Raw genomic sequence first — 15,695 nt, forward strand, 5'->3', positions numbered from 1 at the left:
TGTTGAAAGAGAAAATCAGCACCAACTGGGGGAATGAATAAGAACTCCCATTCACAGATGGGTTTAGCGCTGGGAGAGCTTTGGTCAGTGTTCTTAGGTCACTGTTTGTGAACTGACTGCAGAACATAGATAATGAAACATTCCTATCCATCCTGAGCAGTATCAGAGGAAGTAATTCCTTCACATGGAAAGTATCAAACCATAATGATTCCTTGAGTTAGCAAAACTGTAAGGGAAATTCAGTCCCAGTGTATCTTTGCAATATATTCAATATGAATTGAATAAGCAAGCCTTTTAATAGTCTGTGTCTGAGATTTAAACTTTCTAAAGCAGCAGTTATTTTTGGACTCATTGAAATGAAATACTCTGACATTCTGATGTCATACTAATTTTATGCTTTTCATCCTTATTTTCCATCCAAAGTTGTGTAATTGTAAAACTTTCCTAACTGACCTTTCTCTCTCCACAGGAGGATTGTGAAGCAGAAAATGTGTGGGAGATGGGAGGCTTAGGAATCTTGACTTCTGTTCCTATAACACCCAGGGTGGTTTGCTTTCTCTGTGCCAGTAGTGGGCATGTAGAGGTAAGGCATCCTGCTTCTTTGTACCCCAGGAAGTACACAGATTATTTTTCTGTGGATGAAATTACTATAGTCTGTTTTGTTGGTGTTTAGCAGGTACTATCCCCTGTTTAAACCAGCTAAATAAATGTTTTGAAGTATTTTAGAGATGTTAGGAAGGAATCTGCTATTAGAGTAGCAAAGTTATTGAGAGTGAAAAGATCAATAATCCCATCTCTCTTAAATTCAGTCTTTATTAGAGTTCTGATCTTTCTGTTAGATGTCTAAATAAGAGAAAAAATTATACAGTGGTCTATTAAAAGGGATGCTATTGGTGGTTGTTTTATATTGTATATCAGAGCCTCTTTGTCTACAAAGAGCTCTTACCAGTTAATAAGAAAAAGGAATGATATCCAGAAAAAAAATAGGCAAAAGACAGAAATAGATAATTCACAAAATTAGAAATAAATACATGGTAGGTGGCGGGGGAGGTGAAAGGAGGGTGTCTGTTTTTTAGCCCTCTAGTGACCAAAAACTGGAAATTAAAGCATGATAAAAAAGAATCCTGAATAAATGGGGACTTTCTGTTGGTAGAAAGAAATATAGATTAGTTACAATCTTTCTTTCTGAGGAAATTATTTGGAAATATATATTTATTTTTAAAATAGGTATATCCTCTAACATAGCAATTGCACTTCAAATACTTATGGACATAATTAGATAAAGTGGCAAATCTGTAGATATAAAGTAGTGTTCATTTCAATATTGTTCATGATAATAAAAAACTGGAAACAACCCAAAAGTCCATATAGGAGCATGGGTTAAAATAAGTATAGGGCATATATAATGGCAAATATGAAGTCCTAAAGATGATAATATAGATTGATGATATTAGGTTGGTGCAAAAGTAATTGCAGTAATAACATGGAAAGATGTCCATGACATATCACTGAGTGAAAAGAACAGGTTACAAGATAGTATATAAAGCACAATCCCATCTTAGTTTGGAAAAGTGTTTTTAGAATATATATCTAGAAAACAATCTGGAAGGATTCATAGCAAAATATTAAGAGTGTGGTTGGATTAGGGGTGACTTTTATTTGTTTCTCTGTTTTTTTGTTTTTTTTTTTTTAATCTTTCTGAGTTTTTTTGCAGTATGTACCACCTTTACAATGAGAAAGGAAAAAGTGCACAATTTTGAATAGGAAGCAGTAGTTTGTCATTTATAAGGGACATATCCTACATCCTTTACAGTTCTTAAATTCCTGGCAGATACCTCTTTGGCTTATTACTTACCACATATGTATGCAAAGGTAGTAAAGAAAATCCAGGTCGGGTGCAATGGCTCACGCCTGTAATCCCAGCACTTTGGGATGCTGAGGCAGGAGGACTGCTTGAGCTCAGGAGTTCAAGATCAGCCTGAGCAACAGTGAGACCTCATCTCTACTCAAAAAAAAATACCAGGCATGGTAGCATGTGCCTATAGTCCCAGCTACTCTAGTCCCAGCTACTTGGGAGGCTGAGGTGAGAGGATCACTTGAGCCCAGGAGACCAAGGCTGTAGTGAGCCATTATCACGCCACTGCACTCCAGCCTGGGCAACTAAGCAAGACCCTGTCTCAAAAAAATAAGAAAAAATAAGAAAATCCAAGCTAGGTTGAAATCTGAATGTTGAGCAGTCAGTGAGACACAAACTAGCTAAGAAACTCAACCCTGCCCACTTGCCATTTGAAGTTATTACTAGCAAAATTACAAATTATTGCCTGGTATTCATTTACTAAGCAAATATTCTCTTAGTCCCTATTACGAACAACTTATTGTTCTAAGTGCAGGAGTTGCTTCAGATATCATTGAGACTGAGAATATTCAGTCTACAAGTGCCAGGGGTCTGTATCTCTTTTCCCTCCTAATATAGTGCTTTGCACCCACATGTATGCCACCCACAGGTATAACTTATTTTTATAGCACCAGTCCTTCAACTTCTGAGATTAAACAGATTTCTTTTTCAGGGTATAATTGTTCTGATTTAAATTCTTTATAGTTGTACATAGCAATCTCACAGGATTCCTAAAACATGAATTAGAGAATAGCCTGCTGCCTGCACTGCACTCCTAAAGCATAACCAGTGCTTGATGAACTCTCTTCCAGGCGAATTTTTTTTTTTTTTTTTTTGAGACGGAGTCTCGCTCTGTCGCCCAGGCTGGAGTACAGGGGCCGGATCTCAGCTCACTGCAAGCTCCGCCTCCCGGGTTTACGCCATTCTCCTGCCTCAGCCTCCCGAGTAGCTGGGACTATAGGCGCCCGCCACCTCGCCTGGCTAGTTTTTTGTATTTTTTAGTAGAGACGGGGTTTCACCAGGTTAGCCAGGATGGTCTCGATCTCCTGACCTTGTGATCCGCCCGTCTCGGCCTCCCAAAGTGCTGGGATTACAGGCTTGAGCCACCGCGCCCGGCCCCAGGCGAATTTTTTAAACCTTTTATGTTGACATGATTTCAGACTTACAAAAAAACTATGAGTCGTACAAAGAATTCTAGGTACCCCTCACCCAGATTCCCTAAGTGTTAATATGTTTCTCTGTGTGTATCTATTTTACAAAATAACAAATAAAATACATATACACATTTTACCTATAGATATACATTTGTCTAAAAATTTGAGAACAAGTTGCAGACATACACCATTTTACCTCTAAATATTTTAGTATGTATTTTTAAAAATCAAAGACATTCTTGTATTTAACCATGGTATAATTACCAAATCAGGAAATTAACATTGGTACATTACTATTATCTGATCTATAGGCCTTATTTAGGTTTGACCAATTGTCCCAATAATTCCTTTGTGGCAAATGAAAATTCTGGATTATCCTAATTCGTATTTTTGAAAATCCTGTATCAATATAAAAATAACTTATTTCTAAAATTCGAAATGGAGGCTGGGCGTGGTGACTCATGCCTGCAATCCCAGCACTTTGGGAGGCCTAGGCAGGTGGATCACGAGGTCAGGAGATGGAGACCATCCTCGCTAACACGGTGAAACCCCATCTCTACTAAAAATACAAAAAATTAGCCAGGTGTGGTGGCACGCACCTGTAATCCCAGCTACTCAGGAGACTGAGGCTGGAGAATCGCTTGAACCCAGGAGGCGGAGATTGCAATGAATCGAGATTGCACCACTGCACCCCAGCCTGGGTGACAGAGTGAGACTCCATTTCAAAAAAATAAGTAAATAAAAATAAAAATGAATTTAAAAAAATAAAATAGAAATGGAAAGGACAAACCAGAGCTTAGAATTGTTTTGTATATTACAGAAAACGTTTAAACCCTCCCTATTTCCCTCACCCCACTCCTTTACATTCCCATAGCTCTCTGTTTATACCACTCTTAGGGCACTTAGCATGTTCTGTTAAATCTTGGATTATGTTTACTTTGTTACTTTCTAATTCCACTGTTATTACCACTTTAGTACTCTGAATCTCCCACAGTGCCCAATACTGTACTTTTTTTACATAGTCATTATAATGAATATGTATTGACTTAAATATATGCCAGTGGGCTACTAAAACCCAAAGTATATAAGGAGGGTATGGTTGATTATGTTTTTCTACATATTATTTGATGTACTTCTATCTTCCCATGTTCTTACTATAGTTTGTGTATTGCCAAGTCTGTTGTGAGCCCTTCCACAAGTTTTGTTTAGAGGAGAACGAGCGCCCTCTGGAGGACCAGCTGGAAAATTGGTGTTGTCGTCGCTGCAAATTCTGTCACGTTTGTGGAAGGCAACATCAGGCTACAAAGGTACAAAACTTGGTAACAGAACTACAGCTGGACCTCTGTGTCAGTGGGTTCTGTATCCCTGGACTCAACCAATCTTGGATTGACTATATCTGGGAAAAAATTAGTAGTTGCCTCTGTACTCTATGTGAACAGACTTTTTCTTGTCATTATTTCCTAAACAATACAGTATAACAACTATTTACATTGTATTAGGTATGATAAGTAATCTAGAGATAATTTAAAGTATATGGCGGGCGGATCACTTGAGGCCAGGAGTTTGAGACCATCCTGAGCTAACATGGTGAAACCCCATCTCTACTAAAAATAAAAAAATTAGCCAGGCGTGGTGGTGGTCATCTGTAGTCCCAGCTACTTGGGAGGCTGAGGCAGGAAAATCGCTTGAACTTTGGACGCAGAGGTTGCAGTGAGCCACTCCAGCCTGTGGTGCAGTCTGTCACGCCAGCCTAGGTGACAGAGTGAGACTCCATCTCAAAAAAAATAAGTATATGGGAGGATGTGCATTTTCTTATATGCAAATGCTGCACCATTTTGTCTATGGGACTTGAGCATCCATGGACTTTGGTATCCTCTGGGGGTCCTGGAACCAATCCCCCACGGAAATCAAGGATGACTGTGCTTAGAGTATTGCTTTCTTTTTCGATCTCTATTTCTGTCTTTCAGTTAAGATTTTGTATCTATATTATTTCTCTTTTTGCTTAGTCTGTCTTTAGTATTTAATTGAGTATCATCAGTTGCCCATTTTGTGTTTTAATTTTGGAACAATGGCAGAAAACATGATATTGAATAAAATTCCAAAAATAAGTCAAATCTCCCTAGTAAGAATGCTGATCACCAAGTGCCTTTGGCAGGAGTAAATAATGCGTGAGGAAATTCAAACTTAAAATTGTGTGCTCTACTTACTTGCCAGTAAATGTGAAATGGGGTACTAAGTAATAAGTGTTGGGTGAAGGTAATATGATGCTCATCTTTTTGCCATTATATTTTCTTACAGCAGCTGCTGGAGTGTAATAAGTGCCGAAACAGCTATCACCCTGAGTGCCTGGGACCAAACTACCCCACCAAACCCACAAAGAAAAAGAAAGTTTGGGTGAGTTATACACGTGATGCTCTTACAGAGAACTGTCCTGTGACTATTGGGCTTATGTAACTTGTATTACAAATATCTATGCTTGAGGATGTCAGTATGACAATCTTTTTGCCTCATTACTAGGAAATCATCTCAGTAGAGAAATGAAATCTATAAATGGATGCATTTAAGAACCTTTTAGTTAAGGAAAGATATTAAAAACAAGAAATTCCTATTGAATTTCTTTTCCTCTTTTCTAGATCTGTACCAAGTGTGTTCGCTGTAAGAGCTGTGGATCCACAACTCCAGGCAAAGGGTGGGATGCACAGTGGTCTCACGATTTCTCACTGTGCCATGACTGCGCCAAGCTCTTTGCTAAAGGTACCCAAAAAGCCAGTTTTGCCAGCTTTCGGAGGTTGTACTTGGTGTTTTGGAGGTGAACTAGACTCTCTAGTGAAATGAAATAAAAAGTCTCACAATTATGTCAAGGATACCATTTAGACACATTTCCTAAGTTCCTATTTAGAACTTATCAACTAGAAATGTCTTGTTAGTTTATATGGGAAGTGTTAAGAGGACTTTTCATTATAACTCACCACAAAGAAATCCTCTAAGCTAGTATTTCCCAAAGTGTGGTATATATATTATATATTTGATTATTTCAGAAGTGATTTTAGTTGGTACTCAAACATTTTCTTTTAATAGTTATATTAGGCCGGGCGCGGTGGCTCAAGCCTGTAATCCCAGCACTTTGGGAGGCCGAGGTGGGTGGATCACGAGGTCAGGAGATCGAGACCCTCCTGGCTAACACGGTGAAACCCCGTCTCTACTAAAAAAAAAAAATACAAAAAACTAGCCGGGTGAGGTGGCAGGCGCCTGTAGTCCCAGCTACTGGGAGCCTGAGGCGGGAGAATGGCGGGAACCCAGGAGGCGGAGGTTGCAGTGAGCCAAGATCGCGCCACTGCACTCCAGCCTGGGCGACACAGCGAGACTCCGTCTCAAAAAAAAAAAAAAAAATAGTTATATTAGAAAAAATATTAATATAATGAATACATTAAACCTATTATATTACTGACTTAGGATAATCATATAAAGTTCAGTATTTTAACTAAGATAAGCAGATCAGTTTGAAGAAGTTCATTAAGTAAAAAATAATAGAGGAGATCTCTGTATATAAAGAAAATTTATGAAGGTTATGCAGAGTACTGAATCTTAGGAAGTGCTCCTCTAAGCTCTAATGTAAATGCCCTAGAAATAAGGAAAAAGCTTACATGTACTGTTTCTGACTTCCATATTGCCACTTCCTTTTAAATATTTAAATACTTCTTTCAAATGTGTAAGAAATTTCTCTCTTCCATTCTTTTCGATTGTTTTACCTTGAAAATCTACCTCATGACCTTTAAAAATGAAAACTAGTAAACTAAAGAAAACTAGTGGCGTATAAAGCTTTTCTATGAGTATTTGAGGGGTTCAGAATAATCTTGAGACTGCAGATATGTGAACATTCCACAGTAGATCCATGCTGGTGTTCATGATCCCAGAAGAAGATTTAGATTGGGTTGGTATATGCAAGTCAAGGGCCGTAAAAACACATATATGTGAGCCAAAGCACTGCTGTAAACTTTGCTTTGCTTTCAGGAAACTTCTGTCCTCTCTGTGACAAATGTTATGATGATGATGACTATGAGAGTAAGATGATGCAATGTGGGAAGTGTGATCGCTGGGTCCATTCCAAATGTGAGAATCTTTCAGGTACAGAAGGTTGGAGTCTTTTTCTTTCAGTTTTCTTCTTTATAGGTACTACTGCATTTATAAGCCTCTAGAGCACTTTAAACCTAAAATTATGGTTGTGTTGTTATTTGAAATCTCTAAATTTATTTTTTAGTTTCTAGAATAAGCAGCATTGTATTACATTTGTGCTCACTTATCATGAATTTATGCCTTTAAAGTATTTATTTGCTGTCCTTTGTGGGTTCCATAACCTGATTCTCAATAACCAAATTCAGGATTAGTGTTAATTAATAATGCCACTTTTTGAGATCAATATGTGTGATATCCATGAGAATATTAGAATCTTAATGTGGTGCCCAACATGGCTTTATAGTAAGTTCAGTGGAATAGTTTCCTCTTCTTCCTGTCTCCCATTCTTCAGAGGACTTCATCATGGTAGGTTTTTGTTTTCTTAGATGAGATGTATGAGATTCTATCTAATCTGCCAGAAAGTGTGGCCTACACTTGTGTGAACTGCACTGAGCGGCACCCTGCAGAGTGGCGACTGGCCCTTGCAAAAGAGCTGCAGATCTCTCTAAAGCAAGTTCTGACAGCTTTGTTGAACTCTCGGACTAGCAGCCATTTGCTACGCTACCGGCAGGTAGGCCAAGCCTCATTTCTTTTCTGAAAGCTTGTTCTTAGGTAGTTTTTACCTAGTGTTTCTCTTGTTTTACTTCATTCTCCTCGCTTAATTTTTAGTTACTTGTTTTGACTATAACCATTAGGAAAATATTTAGAGCCAAGAGTAGGACCTGCTTTAGAGTAAGAAATGGGAAGGAGCTGTATCTTCAACGGTCTTGCTGTTACAATGAGACATTTGGACTTTATACTCTGAAGGTGATGGGGAGCCAGTGAAGCATTTCACCCAAGATAGTAACCTGATCAGAGTTGCTTCTTAGAAAAAATATTATTCTGACTGGAGTGGAGAAGAAGGACTGGAGATACCTGAGCCTAGAGGCAGGATTCGTAGTTAGGAGACAGTTATAGTAATCAATTGGAAAAACACTTTCTGTCTATGTAAGTTGTGAACTTTACACATTTATAAAGTAGTCATTAGAAGAACCATATGGATCACTTTAACTCAGAGCTAAGCTGCTGTTTTATCTTTTAATAGAGCTCCATTTTTTAAATAGGAAAGTTAGCTGCTTTCTATGTTATACTCAAAAGGAACTGAACACAGTTTCAGCTTCTTCATACTAGGTTTGGAAATTACCAAGAAAAGTTCCTAAGTTAGCCTAGCTAAGCTATTACATAACAGTCTCATTTTTAACTTTCCTTTTCTATTTGAGAAATCTGATTATTTTCATGTTCTTTGGAATATGAAATGAATATGAATCATTCAGTACCATCTTTATTAATTTTAATAGAATTTGCATGGACACCTTGGTTTTAGTGTTAGATAAAAGCAACATATCTTTCCTGGCAATAGGCTGCCAAGCCTCCAGACTTAAATCCCGAGACAGAGGAGAGTATACCTTCCCGCAGCTCCCCCGAAGGACCTGATCCACCAGTTCTTACTGAGGTCAGCAAACAGGATGATCAGCAGCCTTTAGATCTGGAAGGAGTCAAGAGGAAGATGGACCAAGGGAATTACACATCTGTGGTATGTTTCTACAGCGAGCCATCAAAATTTCTAGTGCCAGTGTAGCTTCCTTGGATCTGTGGGGCATGAGGCTGAGTATAAGTAAATTAAAAAATGATTTGTATTATATTTAGAAATGTCACATGGCTTTAGAAACCGAAAAATGTATGAGTTATTTTAGCTTTGTGTTTCAGAAGAAGGGTTATGATAGGGAAGGTAATGTCTTAAAATAGTTCTTTTATTTCACTGTCATCTCAGTTTTCTGAAAATTATTTTTATATTAAGAGGAAGCACTAACAAACTGTTGATGTGGAAAACGCTAATGTGAAATTAATTGATTCTCCCTCTCCTTTTGAGATCAGATCTGAATAATGTGCCTTTCTCTATAAGGTCTTCATTTGTAGATAGATGCCTGTTAATTTTATGATTTTAAGAATGTATAGGAAATGATCATTTATTATCTCATGGTCTATATTTGCTATTCTGTTCTTTATTTATTATTATTTTTGAGATGGAGTCTCGCTCTGTTACCCAGGCTGGAGGGCAGTGACAGGATCTCAGCTCACTGCAACCTCCGCCTCCCATGTTCAAGTGATTCTCCTGCTTCAGCCTCCTGAGTAGCTAGGATTACAGGCATGCGCCATCATGCCTGGCTAATTTTGTATTTTTAGTAGAGATGGGGTTTCACCATGTTGGCTAAGCTGGTCTTGAACTCCTATCCTCAAGTGATCCACCCACATCAGCCTCCCAAAGTGCTGGGATTACAGGCGTGAGACACTGTTTACTTATTTTAATCCAAATTAAAAACTGTGGACCTGCTTGGATAATTTATCATGATACAGCCAATTTGTTTGCATTCTTACCTCATTAGCCTGGCATCTCTTAATTGCTACAGGTTAATTGTGAATTGAATCTCAAAGGTCTCAGCCAGAGAGTATTATACCACATTAAAATAGGGTACGAGTTTTCTGTTGGATCTCTGTGCTGGATGATTAGGGAGGAAAAAGGAAATGGTTTTGAGAACACACTGTTTTAAGAATAATTAACATTTTGTTTTTGTATACAGTTGGAGTTCAGTGATGATATTGTGAAGATCATTCAAGCAGCCATTAATTCAGATGGAGGACAGCCAGAAATTAAAAAAGCCAACAGCATGGTCAAGTCCTTCTTCATTCGGGTGAATGAATATTACTAATTCATGGTTTTAATGCTTACCTATAAGTAACTACCCTCTGAATACAATGAACTTGTTCTCTTCTACTTTTTGCTTTGTCATGTATATGAAACATCTTTGGTTTAATTTGATCCTCTGATTCTTTGAGAGGAATTTGGTGAGGTTGCCAGAGTGGATGGATCTTTCCCTTGGTCGCCTGAAATTATCCTCATATTGACAGAGAAGCTGGTTTGAAGTTTTTTCATGTGGTATCTAAATGAATGTTTACATATTTACATTTTGTTTGTGTTTTATTTTAGCAAATGGAACGTGTTTTTCCATGGTTCAGTGTCAAAAAGTCCAGGTTTTGGGAGCCAAATAAAGTATCAAGCAAGTAAGTGAACTTAGCATCACTTTTTTTTTCTCCTCATCGGCTAGAAGTCTGAGAGTTCTCGTATTTCTAGATTGCAGTTTTCCTAAAGGTTTTAATACTAGAAATGAATTGGTTGAAATGCCTTTTCAGTGCTGTTTTGAGGACTATACTTAATGTTTGTTATAGGCAGTTGCCTTTTTGTTCTTTACTTTTGTATTTGTTTTATTGTAAGGATCTTGGTTTAATTGTGACAAATGTACAATACATGTGTGATATAGCCATGTAGCTGGCCTTGTTATAAATGGGTTCTGTTTGACTGATAGTTCAAATGGTGCTTTGTGCTGCTCTTGATTTTCCATATGTAAATTCTTTTGATTTGATTTGATTTGATTTGATTAATTTTTTTTTTTGAGACGGAGTCTTGTTCTGTCACCCGACTAGAGTGCAGTGGCGCGATCTCGGCTCACTACAACCTCTGCCTCCCTGGTTCAAGTGATTCTCCTCCCTCAGCTTCCCAAGTAGCTGGGACAACAGGCAGGCACCACCATGTCCAGCTAATTTTTGTATTTTAATAGAGGCTGGGTTTCACCATTTGGGCCAGGATGGTCTTGATCTCTTGACCTCGTGATCTGCCTGCCTCACCCTTCCAAAGTGCTGGGATTACAGGCGTGAGCCCCCATGTCTGGCCTCTTTTGATTTTTTGATAGGGTTATCATTTGTTTCAGCAAGTTTAACCAAGAGTCATATGTTGAGATATTTTTTAAAATATTAAGTCCTGTGTACTTCTGCGGTTTTCCAAACGCTGTGACTTTTTCTTATATTCTGTGAATGGCTCGTACATGGGGCAACAGGTGATATCAAGAATTTGATTATTTTATACATTTCTAGGTATACTGTAGGAGTTCAATAAATGCTTGTTGAATCAATTATTTTCAGCAGTGGGATGTTACCAAACGCAGTGCTTCCACCTTCACTTGACCATAATTATGCTCAGTGGCAGGAGCGAGAGGAAAACAGCCACACTGAGCAGCCTCCTTTAATGAAGAAAATTATTCCAGCTCCCAAACCCAAAGGGCCTGGAGAACCAGACTCACCAACTCCTCTGCATCCTCCTACACCACCAATTTTGAGTAAGCCACCAAAAGGAGCATCGTCACCCATTTCCCTCTAGATGCAAATGATTGACTTTGTGAATCCAATTCACTAAAATTAGATATACTTGGATATCAGAAAGGAATTTTAAGGTCATCCTTAAATGTAATACCATCATTAATTTTGCTTCACTTGAGGTGTTAATGAGGACTTGATATAAATACTCTTGAGTATTGTAACATAGACAATGAGATAGCGCTACTCTGAACACTTTGAAAAGCGGTTATTTTATAGGCTGTAGGCTATGTAAGCTGAATTGTTTTCTTTTTTCCTGGAAATCAGACGTAGTATTGCCAATTTTAACTGGATCTCAAGGTATTGATGGGAGTCTTTTGGATTTCAAGGTACTGATAGGAGTCGAGAAGACAGTCCAGAGCTGAACCCACCCCCAGGCATAGACGACAACAGACAGTGTGCTTTATGTTTGACATATGGTGATGACAGTGCTAATGTAAGTACTATGCGACACAGAGCCCTAGTTAATACATACCCCAAAAGAACTGTTTGTCCTTGTGTCCATACTTGATGACTGGGTGCCATTTATTTAATGAACTTACTTACAACTTACTAATTTATAACTTTTATTTACCTATAACTTATTAACTTGTAACTTTTATTTATTTGTCACGTAGTTCAAACTTTTATTTATTTGGCACTTGGAGTTTTTTAATGACTGATTTTCTTGATTAAAAGGTGACTGATTTGCCTTAAATTAAACCCTTGATGTCTAGTAATTTCTAATGGAAGTTCCTCAAGAATATTTTGTGAAAGTTAATAAAATCTAAGTTGCCTATTAAAAAGCTTATGTTTCATATAGGATGGCAGAATGGTTAAGAGCCCCAGTTCCGCCGCCTGTCTGAACACATTTCTGTGCTTAACTGCCTACTTATTGACTTTGGCAAGTAGTTTAACCTATCTGACCCTCAGTTTCATCTTTAAAATGAAGATAATAATGCTTACCTCAGAGTGGTTGTGAGGATTAAATGAAATAATGTATGTAAAGCCTCTATTAGTGCCTGGCACACATAGTAAGCCTACAATTTTTTTAAAAAGTTTTGGGTTTTTGTTTTTTTTTTTTTTGAAACGGAATTTCGCTCTTGTTGCCCAGGCTGGAGTGCAATGGTGCGATCTCAGCTCACTACAACCTCCGCCTCCCAGGTTTAAGCAATTCTTCTGCCTCAGCCTCCCGAGGAGCTGGATTACAGGCATGTGCCACCATGCCCGGCTAATTTTGTATTTTTAGTAGAGACGGGGTTTCTCCATGTTGGTCAGGCTGGTGATCCACCCACCTCATATACCAAAGTGGTGAGATTACAGGTGTGAGCCACTGTGCCCGGCCAAAAACTTTTAAATACAATCTGAGAGAACTGACTTTGAAATACAGTTTATAGACGTCAGTGCACATTTTTATAAACTTACCACCTATTGCTCTTTTTGTTTGTTTGTTTCCTTTTGAGACCAGGCCTCTCCCTGTCACCTAGGCTAGAGTACAGTGGCATGATCTTGGCTCACTGCAATCTCGGCTTCCAGGGCCCAAGCGATCCTCCTACCTCAGCCTCCTGAGTAGCTGAGACCACAGATGCGCACCACCATGCTGGATAATTTTTTGTTTGTTTTTGTTGAGACGGAGTCTCCCTATGTTGCCCAGGCTGGTCTCAAACTCCTGGGCTCAAGAGATCCTACCGCTTCAGCCTCCCAAAGTGCTGGGATTATAGACGTGAACCACCATACCCAGCTCATTTTTTTATTCTGTAGATTTGTAAAATAGTTTCAGTCTATGGAAAAAGTAATCTAGAAAAGAAGGAAGTGGAAACAGCAACGTTGCAAAATGAATTCTGATTTCTGTGTGCCTCCCTACATTAAAGAATTACAGTTGCTTTCTTGAGGTTATCCTCACTGAAGAAAAGCTAATGCCGAGGAAAACCTCCTTTGGCATTATATTCTTTAGGAAAAAAGAAATCTCTATTTTATAGGATGCTGGTCGTTTGCTATATATTGGCCAAAATGAGTGGACACATGTAAATTGTGCTTTGTGGTCTGCGGAAGTGTTTGAAGATGATGACGGATCACTAAAGAATGTGCATATGGCTGTGATCAGGGGCAAGCAGCTGGTAAGACCTTATGGGTAAATTTTATGCAAGGGATTCCCTCTCAGTTTCCAGATATTCTTCCTGTGGGTGAATATAGCCTCACTGATATTTTTCATAGTGCCATCAGGGTAGTTAGCCAACAAGTATTGATATACATAATTCAACAGACTACCAATAGATAAAATGAATTGTAGGAACTGTAGAATGGGATGAGTCTATAGAGGAGATGGTAAACGTCTTAAAACATCTGAAAGTCTGAATAGGGCTCTTTTCTTTTTGCATTTTTAGAGATGTGAATTCTGCCAAAAGCCAGGAGCCACCGTGGGTTGCTGTCTCACATCCTGCACCAGCAACTATCACTTCATGTGTTCCCGAGCCAAGAACTGTGTCTTTCTGGATGATAAAAAAGTATATTGCCAACGACATCGGGATTTGATCAAAGGCGAAGTGAGAGAGCTTTAGTTGCTTTTTAAAAAAAAAAAAAAAAGACTATTTTTTTAGAGTAGTTTTAGGTTCACAGCAAAATTGACTGGAAGGTACAGAGATTTCCCATATACCCCCGCACCCACATATGCACAGCCTCCCCCATTATCAGCATCCCCCACCGGAGTGGTGCATTTGTTACAATGGATAAACCTACACTGGACACATGGTTGTTACCTTGAGTCCGTAGTTTACATTAGCATTCACTCTTGGTGTTGTACATTCTGTGGGTTTGGATGAATATATAATGACATATATCCCCCATTATAGCATCATATGGAGTATTTTCACTGCCTTAAACATCCTCTGTGCTCTGCCTGTTCACCCCTGCCTCTCCCCAACCCTGGGCAAACACTGATGTTTTTATTATCTCCATAGTCTTGCCATTTGCAGAGTTTCACATAGTTGGAATCACATAGTACATAGCTTTTTCAGGCTGGCTTCTTCTGCTTAGCATTTAAGTTTCCTTCAAGTCTTTTCATGGCTTATTTAGTTGCTTTTTGAATTATTTAGAAATTCAAAAGAAAAATACAAAAATATAGCAAGATGATAAACTGTTTTGCTTTTCTATTAGGTGTTCCTAGAGGCACCATCTCTTTTGGGAAATACAGAAGTGTCCTGCTGAGTGAAACAGAAGGATGCTTTTGAGATATGCTGTGTGCCTTCCACTCTGAGACAGTCAGGATCATGAGTATAATGTGCAAAGGGACAGCCTATTAACAGCTACCATGGGTTTTATTTAAGGTGGTTCCTGAGAATGGATTTGAAGTTTTCAGAAGAGTGTTTGTGGACTTTGAAGGAATCAGCTTGAGAAGGAAGTTTCTCAATGGCTTGGAACCAGAAAATATCCACATGATGATTGGTATGACCTAGCCTTAGTTATTGGGGAAGGCTGTATATATCATTGGGGAAATTTCTGGTCCTCAGTTATAAAATGACCCTCAGTGTGGAATCTCACGCCTGTAATCCCAGCACTTTGGGAAGCTGAGGCGGGCAGATCACTGGAGGTCAGGAGTTGGAGACCAGCCTGGCCAATGTGGCGAAACTCCATCTCTACTAAAAAAAAATTAGCTGGGAGTGGTGTTGCATCCCTGTAATCCCAGCTACTTGGGAGGCTGAGGCATAGGAATCACTTGAACCCCAGAGGCAGAGGCTGCAGTGAGCTGAGATTGCACCACTGCACTCTAGCCTGGGCGACAGAGTGAGACTCTCTCAAAAAAATAAAATGACACTCATTATCTCCTCTAATCAGTTCTTCTTTCCTTGGTCAGGCTCTATGACAATCGACTGCTTAGGAATTCTAAATGATCTCTCTGACTGTGAAGATAAGCTCTTTCCTATTGGATATCAGTAAGTAGCACTATAAAGAGAAGACAGCAGCCCCACAACTTGAACACACTGAAGGTCATTAAATGTAGAGGCATACTTGTTAGCTACTTTAAACTGCTACTAAGAATTAATTACTTAGTTTGCTAGTTCTCTGATTCATCTGCTTGTAGATTGGGACTAAAGCAGCATTTATGTTAGCTGAATCCAGTTATAGAAGGAAAGCATTACTGACATCATTTCAGAATTACATAAAAATAAAACCTAAGTAGAAAACACAAGGTCAGTCTCTTAAGATTCCTCCAAATTGCCGGGTGCAGTGGCTCAAGCCTGTAATCCCAGCAC

General features: G+C 38.7%; 1 protein-coding gene and 1 long non-coding RNA gene across 10 annotated transcripts in view; one reads left to right on the top strand and one right to left on the bottom strand.

Annotated features, from left to right (window-relative positions):
- KMT2A (lysine methyltransferase 2A) overlaps positions 1-15,695 on the top strand; it is a 94,857-nt gene that overhangs the window by 51,564 nt on the left and 27,598 nt on the right. For 5 of the 8 annotated variants that reach the window (XM_033207325.1, XM_033207328.1, XM_033207331.1 and 2 more), the window contains 15 exons: positions 470-583; positions 4,209-4,355; positions 5,347-5,442; positions 5,682-5,802; positions 7,060-7,182; positions 7,608-7,792; positions 8,621-8,794; positions 9,840-9,950; positions 10,247-10,320; positions 11,236-11,429; positions 11,796-11,902; positions 13,425-13,562; positions 13,830-13,988; positions 14,769-14,886; positions 15,296-15,374. In XM_033207325.1, the coding sequence (XP_033063216.1) occupies positions 470-583; positions 4,209-4,355; positions 5,347-5,442; positions 5,682-5,802; positions 7,060-7,182; positions 7,608-7,792; positions 8,621-8,794; positions 9,840-9,950; positions 10,247-10,320; positions 11,236-11,429; positions 11,796-11,902; positions 13,425-13,562; positions 13,830-13,988; positions 14,769-14,886; positions 15,296-15,374 (1,940 nt within the window). The remainder of the gene's footprint in view (positions 1-469; positions 584-4,208; positions 4,356-5,346; positions 5,443-5,681; positions 5,803-7,059; positions 7,183-7,607; positions 7,793-8,620; positions 8,795-9,839; positions 9,951-10,246; positions 10,321-11,235; positions 11,430-11,795; positions 11,903-13,424; positions 13,563-13,829; positions 13,989-14,768; positions 14,887-15,295; positions 15,375-15,695) is intronic. The other 3 variants (XM_033207327.1, XM_033207329.1, XM_033207326.1) reach the window with 2 other exon arrangements.
- LOC117081439 overlaps positions 1-15,695 on the bottom strand; it is a 45,612-nt gene that overhangs the window by 7,575 nt on the left and 22,342 nt on the right. The window lies entirely within an intron of this gene.

This window comes from Trachypithecus francoisi, unplaced genomic scaffold, assembly GCF_009764315.1.
Source record: "Trachypithecus francoisi isolate TF-2019V2 unplaced genomic scaffold, Tfra_2.0 Lachesis_group8, whole genome shotgun sequence".
NCBI lineage: Eukaryota > Metazoa > Chordata > Mammalia > Primates > Cercopithecidae > Trachypithecus > Trachypithecus francoisi.